Consider the following 17500-nt stretch of genomic DNA (forward strand, 5'->3'; position numbering starts at 1 on the left):
ATACACACACACAGTGACACATCAACACACAGAGTGAAACACACACACACAGTGACACACACACAGTGACACATCAACACACACAGACACAGAGTGACACACACACACACACACAGTGACACACACACAGTGACACATCAACACACACAGACCCAGAGTGACACACACACACACACCTTGCAGACGCGGGCCACGCGTGAGACCACCACCTTGGTGTAGAAGTCGTACTCCACCGCCGTCTCGCTGAAGAACAGGTAGACCTTGTCATCATCTCCACTGAGCTCATCCTCGGGCAGCTGGGCCATGGAGATGAAGGTGGGCTCTGGGAGACACACACACACACACACACACAAGCACGCGTTGTTGGATAACCCATCCAAGATCATAAGCACACAACAATGCTACAACGTTAGTTGTACACCGACATGATGACAACAGGTTGTTCATTCAAAAGAGCACAACCAGATATAAACATGGCATAGGCACACAGAAACACACACACACACACAGACCCAGATGTGCGCGCACACACACACACACACACACACACACACACACCGTTTAGCCAGGAGCTCTTGAACTCGGTGCGTATGGCCACCGGGGAGCTGCGGATGATGACGGGCTCAGAGCCCAGGAAGTTCATGGAGGTCGCGGAGAACAGGTCCTCACCTGGCCGGACGGGGAGCGAAGAGGGTCAAAATACCGCCGCCACCTCGCACAGCCCCAGTCTCAACATCCGGGAATATTCACACACCTCCCATGGGATATTCATGGGAATTAACAGGAATAAACTGCAAAAACAGAATTCCCGTTGGGAATTTTGTTAACATTCCCGGGAATTTTGCAGCCCCACTCACCACAGTTCCATACATCCTTCCTACTGGCCAATCAGGATGGATGAATGTCTGTGGACTCACCAATCAGAATGGAGGAATGTCTCTGGAAGGGATCGAACGGACACCTCCCTTTCCCGTCCTCCACTTTACCCTCCAGGATCAGTTTGCCATCTGTGTACGACTGCACACACACACACACACACACACACACACACACACACACACACACACACACACACACACACAGTCCATGATCATTGCTCTTCACAGGGAGGACTGGAGAGTTGAACCGAGTCCACTTCCTGCTGACCCACCATGTGGTCACACTCCGGGTTGAAGGCGTTGGTGCCGCAGACGTAGACCCTGCCGTCCTCCATAGTGTGCAGCAGCCTGATGTAGTTTAGACAGTCCATCTGGAACAGCAGAAACACGCTGGTCTTTTAACACATCAACACCGTCTGGTAACACATCAATACCGTCTGTTAACACATCAATACCGTCTGTTAACACATCAACACCGTCTGGTAACACATCAATACCGTCTGTTAACACATCAATACCGTCTGTTAACAGATCAATACCGTCTGTTAACACATCAATACCGTCTGTTAACAGATCAATACCGTCTGTTAACACATCAATACCGTCTGTTAACAGATCAATACTGTCTTTTAACACATCAATACCGTCTGTTAACACATCAATACCGTCTGTTAACACATCAATACCGTCTGGTAACACATCAATACCGTCTGTTAACACATCAATACCGTCTGTTAACAGATCAATACCGTCTGTTAACACATCAATACCGTCTGTTAACACATCAACACCGTCTGTTAACAGATCAATACCGTCTGTTAACACATCAACACCGTCTGTTAACACATCAACACCGTCTGGTAACACATCAATACCGTCTGTTAACACATCAATACCGTCTGTTAACAGATCAATACCGTCTGTTAACACATCAATACCGTCTGTTAACACATCAATACCGTCTGTTAACAGATCAATACCGTCTGTTAACACATCAACACCGTCTGGTAACACATCAATACCGTCTGTTAACACATCAATACCGTCTGTTAACAGATTAATACCGTCTGTTAACAGATCAATACCGTCTGTTAACAGATCAATACCGTCTGTTAACACATCAATACCGTCTGTTAACACATCAATACCGTCTGTTAACACATCAATACCGTCTGTTAACAGATCAATACTGTCTTTTAACACATCAATACCGTCTGTTAACACATCAACACCGTCTGTTAACACATCAACACCGTCTGGTAACACATCAATACCGTCTGTTAACACATCAATACCGTCTGTTAACAGATCAATACCGTCTGTTAACACATCAATACCGTCTGTTAACAGATCAATACCGTCTGTTAACAGATCAATACCGTCTGTTAACACATCAATACCGTCTGTTAACACATCAATACCGTCTGTTAACAGATCAATACTGTCTTTTAACACATCAATACCGTCTGTTAACACATCAATACCGTCTGTTAACACATCAATACCGTCTGTTAACACATCAACACCGTCTGTTAACACATCAATACCGTCTGTTAACAGATCAATACCGTCTGGTCATCAGCTCAAACACACTGGGACTGTCTGTCCCCTGGACCAGCATGAAACCCAGTTCTAGACGAGAGAGAGAGAGAGAGAGAGAGAGGGACAGAGAGGAAGGGAGGGAGAAAGAGAGAGGAGAGAGACAGAGAGAGAGAGGGAGAGAGAAAGAGAGAGATGGAGAGAGAGAGAGAAAGGGAGAGAGAGGGAGAGAGAGAGGGAGAGGGAGGGAGATAGAGAGGAGAGAGAGAGAAAGAAAGAAAGAAAGAAAGAAAGAAAGAAAGAAAGAAAGAAAGAAAGAAAGAAAGAAAGAAAGAAAGAAAGAAAGAAAGAAAAAGATCTGAAGAGAGATTTGATGTTTAGAGGTCTGGTCCTGCCTGTCTGAGCGATAGCACATTGTGTTCCTTCTCAAATAAAAATGTTGCTTGAATCTTGAAGGTCTTTCATGCCCTGTGATGCCACCACAAAAGGCTCAAAAGCTTCAGTCATAACGTTGCTGTATCTGATATTTTGTGTTTACTGTAAATGTGGATCTGATCTGCATGACTGTATGACTTTGTTACCTTTTGATGCTGCAACATATCAGTTTCCCCCTGGGGACCAATAAACTACTACTCATAGTTTTTGTGTAATTTGTAATTATTTGTAATTACAGTATGGAGCCAGCAGTAAAGTCACTGTACACTGTACTATATACATGTGACAAATACAAATCAGGATCTGAATGTTCTACTACTGCTGCTGATATAAAGTTAAAATCCAACTCCAAGCCCCAGACACAGGTCTGCTAACTAGCTTACGAGTTTCCGCCATGATTGTAGTTCGTTCTGCCACGTCCGGGCATGCAGACGCCGACGGAAGGAGCGTGCCTTCACTATTCTACGGACAAAGAATGAGTTCCACAGCCCAGGACCAGGCTTGACCCGTGTCCAGGAAACCGACCCAGAACGTGACAATACAACACACAGCACACGCAGGACAGATGGACGCCCCACCTGGAGGTCCTTCCCTTTGTTCTGGCACTCCTTCTGCTGCTCGTCCGTCACCTTCCAGCTCACCTGGGAGAGACAAACACAGACGCTGAACACAATTGGGTGTCGAGGCGTTGGGACCGTAGTAGACTTAAGGCGTCTGCACACTGCCCCAACCAACGCCAACCGACACCAACGTTGGATTGGTGGTGCCGTGTTTGTTGGCATGGGTGATTTTATAGGGGGGGGCAGGGGGGGCAAGTGCCCCCCCTGATTGGCCAGCCCAACTCTGCTCAAATTCTTTAAAAAAAAATATATATATATTTTTTTAAACTAATTAACACAATTATTAAATACATAATTGTGGTTTGTACCAGTTTGTGTTGGTTATCATTCATTTTAAAAGTGTATTTATTACTTAAACTAGGCTATCTTAAAATATATATATATACCTCAACTATTTCCGGTTTGATCTGTTACCGCAAAATGAGATCTGACTGTACTGCTCAGTGCTCAACAAGCTACAACTAGCCAGCTGCTCACAATGGTGAAAAGAGCTATAAAAACAATTTACCACTTCTTCATTTAAAAAGAGAAGAAGCTACCACACGACATGAAACCACAGCAGGTGCAATCGAATGCAGAAGTGCTCCAGAGGCTATCGAAGCTAGCACTAGCACTAGCAACATCACCATCGGCGAGGAAGCTAGCACCAGCAGGCAGTTGCAGTTTGATGTTGTGATTTTGGGTATGGCCTAGTGCTCAGTCATAAAGTCATATTGACATGCTTGTGGTGTCTAGATGAAGTTTGATGCGTTGAACATATTGAATTGTCATAGGGATTTCTTATTAACATACTGTTCACAACTGGTATTCTTTGTAAATAGATGGGACGGGACGGCAGAACTGTTTTTTTTTTTCTCACGTCAAAATGTTGCCCCCCCCCTACCCTCAGAGGGTAAAATCGCCTATGTTTGTTGGTGACTGTTGGCGTCGGTTGGATGGATTTTGCAGCTGAATTTTAAACTTCCAACATTCTAACAGCCAACTGCCAATTTTAGAATGTCGGGTTGGGTGTTGGCAGTCGGTTGTTGTTGGTTGGGGCCGTGTGCAGACATCTTTAGTGATGTGGAGAAAGAGAGAGAGAGAGGGGGGGGGGGTCTCTATCGAGAAGACGCTCTTACGGCGGCCATCTTGTTGGAGATGTCGTTGATGTCCACGGCGTAGATGTTCTCGCGAGCCCCCAGCAGCAGCAGGCCCAGGTCCTCCCTCAGCAGCATGGTGGAGTAGTTCCACACCCCCTCCTCCCGGAACATGCGACCGTTGTCACCTACACAACATTCACACAGGATGTGCCTTTCACTTCTTCTTCTTCGGGGTTGTGCAATAGGTCAATATGTTTTTTCACTGAGATACGTGCAATACGGGTTATGTGCAATGTATTATGTTGAATATGTGCTATGTGCTATTCACCCTTGTGAAAGAGACAATGTCTCAATTGGTTTCTTTCCTAGTTAAATAAAGGTTAAATAAAATAAAAAAAAGTGCAATATGTGGGATATGTGTTATCTGTTTCTGTATAGAGGCGATCTATGCATGCGCAGTATTGAGTCCAAGACAAATTTCCCTAAGAGGACAATAAAGTATATCGTATTGCATCTTCTTTGTGTGGGTGTCGATGTTTCTCTCCCCCCCAGGCTCGGGGCCGACGGGCTATCCTTTCCCCCCCCCGAGCCTGGGTGAGGGGTCACCCGGGCTATATATCCAGCACACCTCCAGGAGCCACGTCACTATTCAATACTCAAACACTTTTATTTGCCTTTTTTTTATATATTTTTTTAAAAGGCTGTATTTTTCTTAAACTTCCATGGCTTACAAACAGAGCCAGTTTACAACAGAAGCAACCATACAGATATATTCAAATGAGACTGCAAAACTCACTGTGATAGGGTACTGTTTTTCGGGCAATGCAGTCCAACGGCGAATCGGTGTGCAGCGATAGTGACAGTGGGAGGAGCCAGAGGAAGGCCAGGTATATTGAAGGATGCATTTCTGTCAGAGTTCTGGAAGCAGCTACTAGCTAGACAAGAACGCAGGCTAACGCCAGCGAGGAAGACGAGGAAAGGCAAGTTTATTTGTAGCACATCTCAGCAACAAGGCAATTCAAAGTGCTTTACATGAGACATTAAAAGCATTGAGACAAAGTGCAAGAAACACATAAAGGGTCATTTAAAAAAAGAACATTTAAAACAAAATGCACAAAAAATAAAGTACAGGAATAAAAGTTACGGTGCAGTGTATGAATAAATAGTTATTTGATTTAATAAAAAGCAGCGGCAAAAAGAAAAGTCTTCAGTCTTGATTTAAAAGAACTGAGAGTTGCAGCAGACCTGCAGTTTTCTGGAAGTTTGTTCCAGATATGTGGAGCATAAAAACTGAACGCTGCTTCTCCATGTTTTGTTTTAACTCTGGGGACAGAAAGCAGATCTGTTCCAGACGACCTGAGGGGTCTGGATGGTTCATAACGTAGCAGCAGATCAGAAATATATTTTGGCCCTAAACCATTCAGTGCTTTATAAACCAACAGCAGTATTTTAAAGTCAATTCTTTGACAGACAGGAAGCCAGTGTAAATACCTCAGAACTGGAGTGATGTGATTTCTTAGACTTAGTCAACCGTCTCGACAGGAAGGAGGCACTAACCAAAGTGGAAGCCCTAACAGGAAGTGTGGTGAGAGGAAGTGTGAGCGTGTTCTCAGTGTTCTTACTGTCAGCTGGTGCTGTGGAGGTCTGGGTACATGCTAGACCGGAGGAGCCCGCCGCGGCAGACAGAGAGCTGGGAAAGACTCTCTCTCTCTGACCCAGGAAGAGCTGAGGGGTCTGGCTCTCTGACCCAGGAAGAGGAGAGGGGTCTGGCTCTCTGACCCAGGAAGAGCTGAGGGGTCTGGATCTCTGACCCAGGAAGAGCTGAGGGGTCTGGATCTCTGACCCAGGAAGAGGAGAGGGGTCTGGCTCTCTGACCCAGGAAGAGCTGAGGGGTCTGGATCTCTGACCCAGGAAGAGGAGAGGGGTCTGGATCTCTGACCCAGGAAGAGGAGAGGGGTCTGGATCTCTGACCCAGGAAGAGGAGAGGGGTCTGGATCTCTGACCCAGGAAGAGCTGAGGGGTCTGGCTCTCTGACCCAGGAAGAGGAGAGGGGTCTGGCTCTCTGACCCAGGAAGAGGAGAGGGGTCTGGATCTCTGACCCAGGAAGAGGAGAGGGGTCTGGATCTCTGACCCAGGAAGAGGAGAGGGGTTCGGTCGCGCTCAGGGGGAGGGAGGTCTGGAGGAAGTATCCAGGTTCCTATAGAGGCTGCTGGCCCCGCCCAGCTGAGAGCCCATGGCAAGATGGATGGCACCGGTCTAGAGAGAGAGAAAGAGAAGGGGAGGGAGGGAGAGAGAGAAAGTGTGTATGTGAGAGAGAGAGAGGGAGAGGGAGAGGGAGAGGGAGAGAGAGGGGGGGAGAGAGTTCAGTTCAGTTTATTTAAGAAGGGACAAAATGTCAAAAGCAAAATGTCAATATGCCAGATTTAGCCAAAAGGCTAATTTTCAACTGCAATCTCTGGCCAAGGTCCAATAAAAAGACTTCCTAAAATGGGAATAGACAAAAGAGAGAGAAGGGGAGAGAGGGAGGAGGGGGGGTGAGGAGGTAGAGACAGGGAATATGGGGTGAGAAAATGGGGAGAGAGAAATGTAGAGAGAGAGAAAGGGGGAGAGAGAAAGGGGGGAGAGAGAGAGAGAGAGAGGGCGAGAGACTGAAACGAACAGCTAGTAAGTGAGGGGTGGGGGGGGTGGGGGGGGGGGGGTGGGGGTGAGGGGGGGGTGAGGGGGGGGTGAGGGGGGGGGGTGAGCTACAGCCTGCGCAGCAGTAATTCTGTCATCGCCATAGTGATGCTAATGGAGGGGTCATTCAACGCGGCCGAGGAGACGTTGACTTCAGCCCCCCTGCACCGTCTGGCACACTCACTCACGGAGAGCCATGCAGAATACCAAGGACCTATACCCATGTGTGTGTGTGTGTGTGTGTGTGAACTCAGACCGGGACAGAGTTAACGACTGTTGACCACAAGTACAGTATCATAAGACAGACGGCGGCTGTGCATCCGATGCCGTTCATTTGGGTCGACGGCCTCACAAGCGACCTCTCAAATAACTGTCAGTGATATTATTATCGACAACGCAGATAGGGGCGCACAGTTCTGTGGATATTCACAAACTCTGAATTAATGGGAATAAATTCTGTTTTCCAGTTTATTCCTGTTAATTCCCATTAATTCCTGTTAATTATCATGGGAAGTTTGTGAATATTCCTGGAATTTTGCAACCCTAGATGCAGAGTAAAACTATAAACTAAGGCTTACTACAAGGGTGTTATTAGCCCTTGGGCACCCAGGAAGTCACCAGTCATTAACCTGGCTCTGTGGACCAGGCCTGGTCTGGTAGGTTTGACTGGGGGTCTCTGTGGACCAGTCCTGGTCTGGTAGGTTTGACTGGGGGTCTCTGTGGACCAGTCCTGGTCTGGTAGGTTTGACTGGGGGTCTCTGTGGACCAGTCCTGGTCTGGTAGGTTTGACTGGGGGTCTCTGTGGACCAGTCCTGGTCTGGTAGGTTTGACTGGGGGGCTCTGTGGACCAGGCCTGGTCTGGTAGTAGGTTTTGGGGGGCCTCTGTGGACCAGGCCTGGTCTGGTAGGTTTGATTGGGGTCTCTGTGGACCAGTCCTGGTCTGGTAGTAGGTTTTGGGGGGTCTCTGTGGACCAGTCCTGGTCTGGTAGTAGGTTTTGGGGGGTCTCTGTGGACCAGTCCTGGTCTGGTAGGTTTGACTGGGGGTCTCTGTGGACCAGTCCTGGTCTGGTAGGTTTTGGGGGTCTCTGTGGACCAGGCCTGGTCTGGTAGGTTTGATTGGGGGGCTCTGTGGACCAGTCCTGGTCTAGTAGGTTTTGGGGGTCTCTGTGGACCAGTCCTGGTCTGGTAGGTTTGACTGGGGGTCTATGTGGACCAGGCCTGGTCTGGTAGTAGGTTTTGGGGGTCTCTGTGGACCAGGCCTGGTCTGGTAGGTTTGACTGGGGGTCTCTGTGGACCAGTCCTGGTCTGGTAGGAGGTTTTGGGGGGTCTCTGTGGACCAGTCCTGGTCTGGTAGGTTTGATTGGGGACTATGTGGACCAGTCCTGGTCTGATTGCTAAGGTAGGTTGGAATGGGGGAGAGCCCTGGTCTGCTATGGGGCGGGGGCGTGGCTGGCTGTTGCCCAACACAGCAGTGTTTGTGTGGTAGAAGAGCAGTGGTTGTGTAGTAGTAGAGCAGTGTTTGTGTAGTTGAAGAGCAGTGTTTGTGTAGTTGAAGAGCAGTGTTTGTGTAGTTGAAGAGCAGTGGTTGTGTAGTTGAAGAGCAGTGTTTGTGTAGTAGAAGAGCAGTGTTTGTGTAGTAGAAGAGCAGTGTTTGTGTGGTAGAAGAGCAGTGGTTGTGTAGTTGAAGAGCAGTGTTTGTGTAGTTGAAGAGCAGTGTTTGTGTAGTAGAAGAGCAGTGATTGTGTAGTTGAAGAGCAGTGTTTGTGTAGTAGAAGAGCAGTGTTTGTGTAGTAGAAGAGCAGTGTTTGTGTAGTTGAAGAGCAGTGGTTGTGTGGTAGAAGAGCAGTGGTTGTGTAGTAGAAGAGCAGTGGTTGTGTAGTAGAAGAGCAGTGTTTGTGTAGTAGAAGAGCAGTGGTTGTGTAGTTGAAGAGCAGTGGTTGTGTGGTAGAAGAGCAGTGGTTGTGTAGTTGAAGAGCAGTGTTTGTGTAGTAGAAGAGCAGTGTTTGTGTAGTTGAAGAGCAGTGGTTGTGTAGTAGAAGAGCAGTGTTTGTGTAGTTGAAGAGCAGTGGTTGTGTAGTAGAAGAGCAGTGTTTGTGTGGTAGAAGAGCAGTGTTTGTGTAGTAGAAGAGCAGTGTTTGTGTGGTAGAAGAGCAGTGTTTGTGTGGTAGAAGAGCAGTGTTTGTGTGGTAGAAGAGCAGTGTTTGTGTGGTAGAAGAGCAGTGTTTGTGTAGTTGAAGAGCAGTGGTTGTGTAGTTGAAGAGCAGTGGTTGTGTGGTAGAAGAGCAGTGTTTGTGTAGTAGAAGAGCAGTGTTTGTGTGGTAGAAGAGCAGTGTTTGTGTGGTAGAAGAGCAGTGTTTGTGTAGTAGAAGAGCAGTGTTTGTGTGGTAGAAGAGCAGTGTTTGTGTGGTAGAAGAGCAGTGTTTGTGTGGTAGAAGAGCAGTGTTTGTGTGGTAGAAGAGCAGTGTTTGTGTAGTTGAAGAGCAGTGGTTGTGTAGTAGAAGAGCAGTGTTTGTGTGGTAGAAGAGCAGTGTTTGTGTGGTAGAAGAGCAGTGTTTGTGTGGTAGAAGAGCAGTGTTTGTGTAGTAGAAGAGCAGTGGTTGTGTGGTAGAAGAGCAGTGGTTGTGTAGTTGAAGAGCAGTGTTTGTGTAGTTGAAGAGCAGTGTTTGTGTAGTAGAAGAGCAGTGTTTGTGTGGTAGAAGAGCAGTGTTTGTGTAGTAGAAGAGCAGTGGTTGTGTAGTAGAAGAGCAGTGTTTGTGTGGTAGAAGAGCAGTGTTTGTGTAGTAGAAGAGCAGTGTTTGTGTAGTAGAAGAGCAGTGGTTGTGTAGTAGAAGAGCAGTGTTTGTGTGGTAGAAGAGCAGTGTTTGTGTAGTTGAAGAGCAGTGGTTGTGTAGTAGAAGAGCAGTGTTTGTGTGGTAGAAGAGCAGTGTTTGTGTAGTAGAAGAGCAGTGTTTGTGTGGTAGAAGAGCAGTGTTTGTGTAGTAGAAGAGCAGTGTTTGTGTAGTAGAAGAGCAGTGGTTGTGTAGTAGAAGAGCAGTGTTTGTGTGGTAGAAGAGCAGTGTTTGTGTGGTAGAAGAGCAGTGTTTGTGTAGTTGAAGAGCAGTGGTTGTGTAGTAGAAGAGCAGTGGTTGTGTAGTTGAAGAGCAGTGTTTGTGTGGTAGAAGAGCAGTGGTTGTGTAGAAGAAGAGCAGTGGTTGTGTAGTAGAAGAGCAGTGTTTGTGTAGTAGAAGAGCAGTGGTTGTGTAGTAGAAGAGCAGTGGTTGTGTAGTAGAAGAGCAGTGTTTGTGTAGTAGAAGAGCAGTGGTTGTGTAGTAGAAGAGCAGTGGTTGTGTAGTAGTATGTAGGGGTGGGATGTCTGCCCACCTCCCTTGTTCTCTGTAAAGCGCATTGTGTTGCCTCTGGGTATGAAATGCGCTATATAAATAAAGCTTTGATTGATTGATTGATTGATTGATTGATAGAAGAGCAGTGTTTGTGTAGTAGAAGAGCAGTGGTTGTGTAGTTGAAGAGCAGTGTTTGTGTAGTAGAAGAGCAGTGTTTGTGTAGTAGAAGAGCAGTGTTTGTGTAGTAGTAGAGCAGTGGTTGTGTAGTAGAAGAGCAGTGGTTGTGTAGTAGAGGAGCAGTGGTTGTGTAGTAGAGGAGCAGTGTTTGTGTAGTAGAAGAGCAGTGATTGTGTAGTAGAAGAGCAGTGATTGTGTAGTGGAAGAGCAGTGTTTGTGTAGTTGAAGAGCAGTGATTGTGTAGTGGAAGAGCAGTGTTTGTGTAGTTGAAGAGCAGTGATTGTGTAGTAGAAGAGCAGTGATTGTGTAGTTGAAGAGCAGTGGTTGTGTAGTAGAAGAGCAGTGGTTGTGTAGTGGAAGAGCAGTGTTTGTGTAGTTGAAGAGCAGTGATTGTGTAGTAGGTGTGAAGTGTAGATGAGCTGCGGCTTGTCACAGAATGCAGCTCAGATGTTTCACAAAACCACCCTTGAGGCCAAAACCACCATGAGTCAACATCATCCCCTTCAACATCATCCCCTTCCTCCCTCCCTGACTGGCTCTCGTCACTTCCTGGGCTGCCATTGTAAATACTGTAATAATGTGTTCTTAATGACTTGCCTGGTGAAATAAAGGTGAAATAAATAAATAAAAACAATTAAAAAACGCACACACTCACGTTCTAGTCGTTTGGCAGACTTTTTCTTGTATGTAATCCAAAGCGAATTGCAATAAGCAGGCTACATTTGTCTACTACACACACACACGCAGGGGCACACACACACACACACACACACACACACACACACACACACACACACACACACACACACACAGGACTATTACATTTGTCTCAAAGTCCTTTCTTTGGCGGCTGGACCTACAGAAGCTGTAGCCTAGGGCTTCTTCCTCTGCCCGTGCAGATTCGCTGTGTGCTGGGGCAGAGACTATGGTTGCCTAGGTTGCCTATACTCACAGTCACGGGCTGTAGACTGATTGTAATGTCAGGATTAATGTTCATTAAAACACAGCCTACACAGCTAAGCAAACAGGAAGAACAACAGGTAGGTGTCACTGTGCCTACCTGGACAGACACACCCATTGGAATGCAGTTGGCGGGTTGTTATTGCCGTTGCAGCCTATAGTCTAAAACTGATTAACTGATCAAACATATTACTATAAAGGTAAACAGAACAAATAGAAATATAACTGCATCCATTAGTGCATAACACCAGTATAGAAGAAGACGCAATATGCCTACCTTCAAACGTGAAACTTTAAATTCACTCTGCATGTGAAAACGCCCCACGTCTGTCTGTCGCGCTCTCCCTCTCTCTCTCTGTTCTCTCTCTCTCTCTCTCTCTCTCTCTCTCTCTCTCTCTCTCTCTCTCTCTCTCTCTCTCTGTTTCTCTCTCTCTGTTCAAACTCAGCAGCATAAAAGCCCGGCCGAGTGCTTCTTCAGAGAGTCAGTGGTTTAGCTGTCGGTCCCGCCGCCCCGCTGTGCCGCCCGGCCCTCTGAATGGAGCGGTTGTCTGCGCTATTGTTGAGGAGAGTTTAAGCGCTCACTCACATCCCGCTGTGAGGAGACGCTGAATGGCTACCGCTAGTAAAGGACAGGACGGAGGTGTGTGTGTGTGTGTGTGTGTGTGTGTGTGTGTGTGTGTGTGTGTGTGTGTGTGTGTGTGTGTGTGGAGAGGGGGGGGCGTTCCCATAAAGGCGCCGATCTGAGGTCAGTTACGCGTAGTGTTTTACTGTCAAGTTAGGTTCGCGTGTAGGGAGGCGGTACTGATCCCGGACCCGTGCGTATCTGGGCGGGAGGGAGTAGACTAGCTTAGTCTCAGTGGGAAAGGAAATATGAGGATCTTGTCCAGACAGGTGCTTCACATCCAGACGAGTCGCTACAAGACGGCAATGAATGGGACAGTCAAGTCAAGACGAAATCAGACAGTCAGCACATCACAGACGCACGAAGCAGCAATCATGCAAAATTCTTTAATGGCCTCAAACAAAACAGACGCTATAAATAACAGTGGGATGACCGACAGTAGGCCTAGTGGCCCGTTAGTGACACAGGACACGGAAAGCACAGGAATATAATAACAATATACACACGAGTGATTAAAACCACTGCTCGCCCAGTCCCAGAGCCGCCTGTCGCCCCTTAACCGCCATGACGGTGAGAATATCACTGAACAGGCAACGGGTTGTGCTTTATTCTTCCCATGAAGACTTGTCTAGGTCTGTAGCACCTTACAGAGCAGAGGTAGGGAGCAGAAGCTGGAGGTCAAGTTGATATGTGTCGGTTTGACTGGTCAATACTCCAGACATTCCACAAGAGGGCACCAGAGGCGCAGCTAGAAATTATAGTCCCTATGAAACAATATAATATTGGAAGGCCCCCCAAACCTAGACCTTGTCATAATAGTGTTTTTTGGGGCTCCTGTCAGCGCAGGGCCCTTGGAATCATCGTACCCCCCGCCCCTAGAGGGCGCCATAACATACAAAAACCAACAGCTGGTAAATGTCTCACATTGAACGGGATTAAGACATGAAAAAATGTTGTGTTGGCCATTCGGAACAATAATACTCCACCACCGACATCCCACGGTTCTTTTAGCACTGAGCACACATACAGTAGTTAGTAGAACATATTACACAGTAGTAGAGAATAAGGTATCACTTGATTCTTTAGCACCGACAACACACACGTCAGAGGGGTAGAGGAAAGAGTCGTAGCACCCCGCCACCATGGGACCAAGAGGGAATGACTGACATTCTGGACTGAATACTGTACTGTAAAAAAAAAAGGGTGCTATTTTGAACTGATTATTGTAACATAAGGCTCCATAGAAACCCTTTTGAGGCTGGTACAGTTAGAACCCTTCTCAGGTCCGAATGAACTCCTGTAGAGTTCCTCACAGCACCGTATGGAGCGGAAAAGGCTTCTATTTGGAAGTGTTGGTTTGAATATGGAACCTTTTACCAGACTCTCTGACTTAAAATGACCTCATAGGTAAATACTGTACCTGGGCTGACGGTGTCACTGTCGATCTAAAGAAAACCTCCCGATCCGGGATGAAGATGGTTAACTTTACATTAGCAGCAGCTTGAACAGACATTGGCTGAATCAGAACAACACAGTAACCACGACAACAAACAGGCTCAGTCATTGGTCAACTTATGTTTGTGTGCTTAAATGATCCGACCAATGAGATTTTTAGGTCTCAATCCCCGTCACCGCTTTGGGCCAATCATCTTTGAGAACAGTCTTTTTTCCAAGTTCCATACCTGGCGCATTCCATTTGGACAATATAAAAGTTTTACACTAATGAACGCAGACTTGGAGTCTGGGATCCATTACCCAGTACGATGTGCTTTGAGAGATGCCTGTAGAACAGCGTTCACCTACCATCCTGGTCCCAGAGAGCCCCAGTGTGTGTGTGTGTGTGGGGGGGGGGGGGATGTGTGTGTGTGTGTGTGGGGGGGGGGGTATGTGTGTGTGTGTGTGTGTGCAGACTGCACTAACATGAGCCAGCACTAACATGTTGACCACATTCAGCTCATCGCCTGTAAATAAAAGCCCTGAACTTCCTGTAGTTCTCAAGGACCATCAAGGTACGTGGGTATTGTAGTCCACCTATCAGAAGGCACAGGACGAGGAGCTTGCTGCTGCTGCTGGTGGTGGTTTGGCACTGAGGGATTGGCTGTTCTGTTGTGAGCCGCGACAGGAAGGCACTCCTCATTGGCCGACAGCTGAGGGAGTCCCTCCTAATTGGCCGACAGACAGCAGAGGGAGTCACTCCTGACTCGTACGACGCTTCTCCAACTTCACTTTGAGCTCTTCATTGAGCGCTGTAGATGGAATATAATACACACTATGAGTGTGTGTGAGTGTGTGTGTGTGTGTGTGTGTGTGTGTGTGAGTGCGTGTGTGTGTATGTCTGTGTGTGTTTGAGTGTGTATGAGCTCATCATTGAGTACTGTAGAACGAGTATAGACACTATCAGTGTGTGTGTGTGTGTGTGTGTGTGTGTGTGTGTGTGAGTGTGAGTGTGTGTGTGTGTGTGTGTGTGTGTGTGAGTGTGTGTGTGTGAGTGTGTGTGTGTGTGTGTGAGTGTGTGTGTGAGGGTGAGTGTGTGTGTGTGTGAGTGTGTGTGTGTGAGTGTGTGTGTGTGTGTGTGTGTGTGTGTGTGTGTGTGTACAGCAGCTGGGCGGGTCACTCACTCTGTGCGAGCGGCGAGGGCGAGAGGATGAGCCGTCTCATTGGGTTGGTGGGCGATGACGGCGCTGATGATGTCACAGAGAGGAAGCGTCGGTCGGGGCCGGGGGAACGGGGCGGAGTCTGACTGGACCAGCGCTCCGGAACACCTGGACACACAGCAGGGAGTGTGTGTGGGTGTGTGTGAGTGTGTGTGTAACGTAAGTATGTGTGTGCGTATGTGTGTGTGTGTGTGTGTATTCGTGAGTGTGTGTGCGTGTATTCGTGAGTGTGTGTGTATTCGTGAGTGTGTGTGTGTATATGTGTGTGTGTGTAACTTTAGTATGTGTGTATTTATGTGTGTGTGTGTATGTGTGTGTGTAACGTAAGTATGTGTGTATTTGTGTGTGTGTATGTGTGTGTGTGTATTTGTGAGTGTGTGTGTGTATAGGTGTGTCTGTGTGTAACGTAAGTATGTGTGTGTGTGTGTGTGTGTGTGTGTGTAACGTAAGTATGTGTGTATTTGTGTGTGTGTGTGTGTGTGTATGTGTGTGTAATGTAAGTATGTGTGTGTGTGTGTGTAACGTAAGTATGTGTGTATTTGTGTGTGTGCGTATGTGTGTGTATGTGTAATGTAAGTATGTGTGTATGTGTGTGTGTGTGTGTGTGTAATGTAAGTATGTGTGTATGTGTGTGTGTGTGTGTGTGTAACGTAAGTATGTGTGTATTTGTGTGTGTGTGTATGTGTGTGTAATGTAAGTGTGTGTGTGTGTGTGTGTGTGTATGTGTGTGTAATGTAAGTATGTGTGTATGTGTGTGTGTGTGTGTGTGTGTGTGTTACCGTGTTTAGGAGGGAGGCTGGGTGCTTTGGGCAGGGGGCTGGAGGCGCAGTGGAGGACCCTCTCACCGTTCTCATCGTTGGCGGAAACATACGCTGGTGGGAGATAAACACACACACACACACACACAGAGTGTGTGAGTGTGTGTGTGTGTGTGTGTGAGTGTGTGTGTGTGTGTGTGTGTGTGTGTGTGTGTGTGTGTGAGAGAGAGAGAGAGTGCGTGTGTGTGTGTGTGTGTCTGTCTTACTGATGTTCTCCTCATAGGGTTCCTCCAGTAGGAAGGGCTGCAGCGTTCCAGCGGTCTTCTCCACCAGGGCGTCGATGACATCATGAAGGGTCCCGCAGGGTATCTGGGGGGGGGGGGGCAGGGGGGGTCGATCACAACATGTCATTAACCTTTACTCACACAGGGAGGTCTCCTTAGAGCCAGAGCATTTAATATATATAGAGAGACCTGTCTCAGAAGGACTCCCTGTATAAATATATATCATTTTTTATATGTAATGTTAGATATATATATATATATATATATATTACACTAGTCATTTAGCTGACACTTTTATCCAAAAGCGACCTAAAATAATTGCATTTAACATAGGAAATCAATGCACTACTACTCACCAGAACTCACAAGTGCATCTCCTTTCTAAACAAGTGACCAAGTGCATAATCTACTGCTGAAGGCAACGTGCAAAATAAAAAACGAATAATATAAATATAATTATATAATATAAACACAGCGTATGTGTGTGACACCCACCGGGTTCTCCACGTCTATCACATATCCTCCCTGTTCCCTCTGCGTGACGCGGTAGTGCCTGAACACGGACCTGGAGAACACAGGGACAGAGAACATGCGTGTGTTCAGAGAACATGCGTGTGCTTCTGTCTGTCGTCGTCGTCCCGTCCCCCCCCCCCCCCCCCGACTGACTGAATGCATCCATTTTGAGGGGCGGCTCTGTCTCAGGAGGTAGAGCGGGTCGTCCAATGACCATAGGGGGGGAGGGGGTTCGAATCCCGCCTCCTCCTGTCCACATGTCCAAGTGTCCTTGGGTAAAGACGCTGAACCCCATATTGCTCCCAATGAGCAGGCTGGCACCTTGCATGGCCGCTGCCGCCATTGGTGTGTTGTCAACACGGGTGAGAAGAAAAGATGTAGGATGTAGGTTTTGGCAATAAACCTTGTCATTCGTTGTCACACTGCCCAATCAGTGGCAAATTAATCTGATTCGGCCGAGAGATTCTCTCGGCACAAATCAGATTCGATCAAGACTATTTTGCGGTCTGTGATTGGTTTAAAGAAATACTACGTTTTTCCCCCCCCCCCTATTGCAGAATGGTAATATGTCCAGCCAGACCTGTCTCCGGCGCTGACACAGCGTAAACCAAGTGTGGAGATAGGTCTGGCTATGAGAGACTACTCTTTCCCCTACTACGGAGAAGTATTTGAATGGTTCTTTGGTGAATTGTAAAAGGTTAGGTGTATGCATGCTACAACAAGGTTCTTAATGGTTAACTCTAGACACACTTAGACACTCCCCTACACTAAAAGTATACTTAGTGTTAATCAATATCCTAGCAACCACACCAACTGTAGTCTTAAAGGAGTAGAGCGGTCGTGAACCAAAGTGATTCATAGATATTATTCTGCTAGCAGGTCACAGCGGGTGTGGTTATAGATTGAAACGGGGAGGGCTTTGGGATAGGAGACCGTTAGGAGGACTAGGCGAGTCTACTCACACCAGTTTATTCAACATTCTTTA

The 17500-nt window shown here is 47.2% G+C and overlaps 2 protein-coding genes across 2 annotated transcripts in view; both read right to left on the reverse strand.

Moving 5' to 3' along the window:
- LOC311316325 (semaphorin-4E-like) overlaps positions 1-5456 on the reverse strand; it is a gene marked incomplete at both ends in the record, with an annotated part of 10942 nt that extends 5486 nt beyond the window's left edge. The window contains 7 exons of the mRNA XM_084447167.1: positions 177-322; positions 559-669; positions 918-1017; positions 1151-1249; positions 3431-3493; positions 4591-4736; positions 5348-5456. Of these exons, the coding sequence (XP_084303293.1) occupies positions 177-322; positions 559-669; positions 918-1017; positions 1151-1249; positions 3431-3493; positions 4591-4736; positions 5348-5456 (774 nt within the window). The remainder of the gene's footprint in view (positions 1-176; positions 323-558; positions 670-917; positions 1018-1150; positions 1250-3430; positions 3494-4590; positions 4737-5347) is intronic.
- A 9040-nt stretch (positions 5457-14496) lies between these two features.
- Positions 14497-17500, reverse strand: part of stap2a (signal transducing adaptor family member 2a) — a gene marked incomplete at its 3' end in the record, with an annotated part of 9231 nt that continues 6227 nt past the window's right edge. The window contains exons 7-11 of the mRNA XM_084446659.1: positions 16498-16567; positions 15985-16087; positions 15740-15832; positions 14925-15068; positions 14497-14552 (exon numbers count right to left, since the gene is read on the reverse strand). Of these exons, the coding sequence (XP_084302785.1) occupies positions 14497-14552; positions 14925-15068; positions 15740-15832; positions 15985-16087; positions 16498-16567 (466 nt within the window). The remainder of the gene's footprint in view (positions 14553-14924; positions 15069-15739; positions 15833-15984; positions 16088-16497; positions 16568-17500) is intronic.

The sequence above is a fragment of the Borostomias antarcticus genome (assembly GCF_949987555.1).
Source record: "Borostomias antarcticus genome assembly, chromosome: 12".
Lineage (NCBI taxonomy): Eukaryota > Metazoa > Chordata > Actinopteri > Stomiiformes > Stomiidae > Borostomias > Borostomias antarcticus.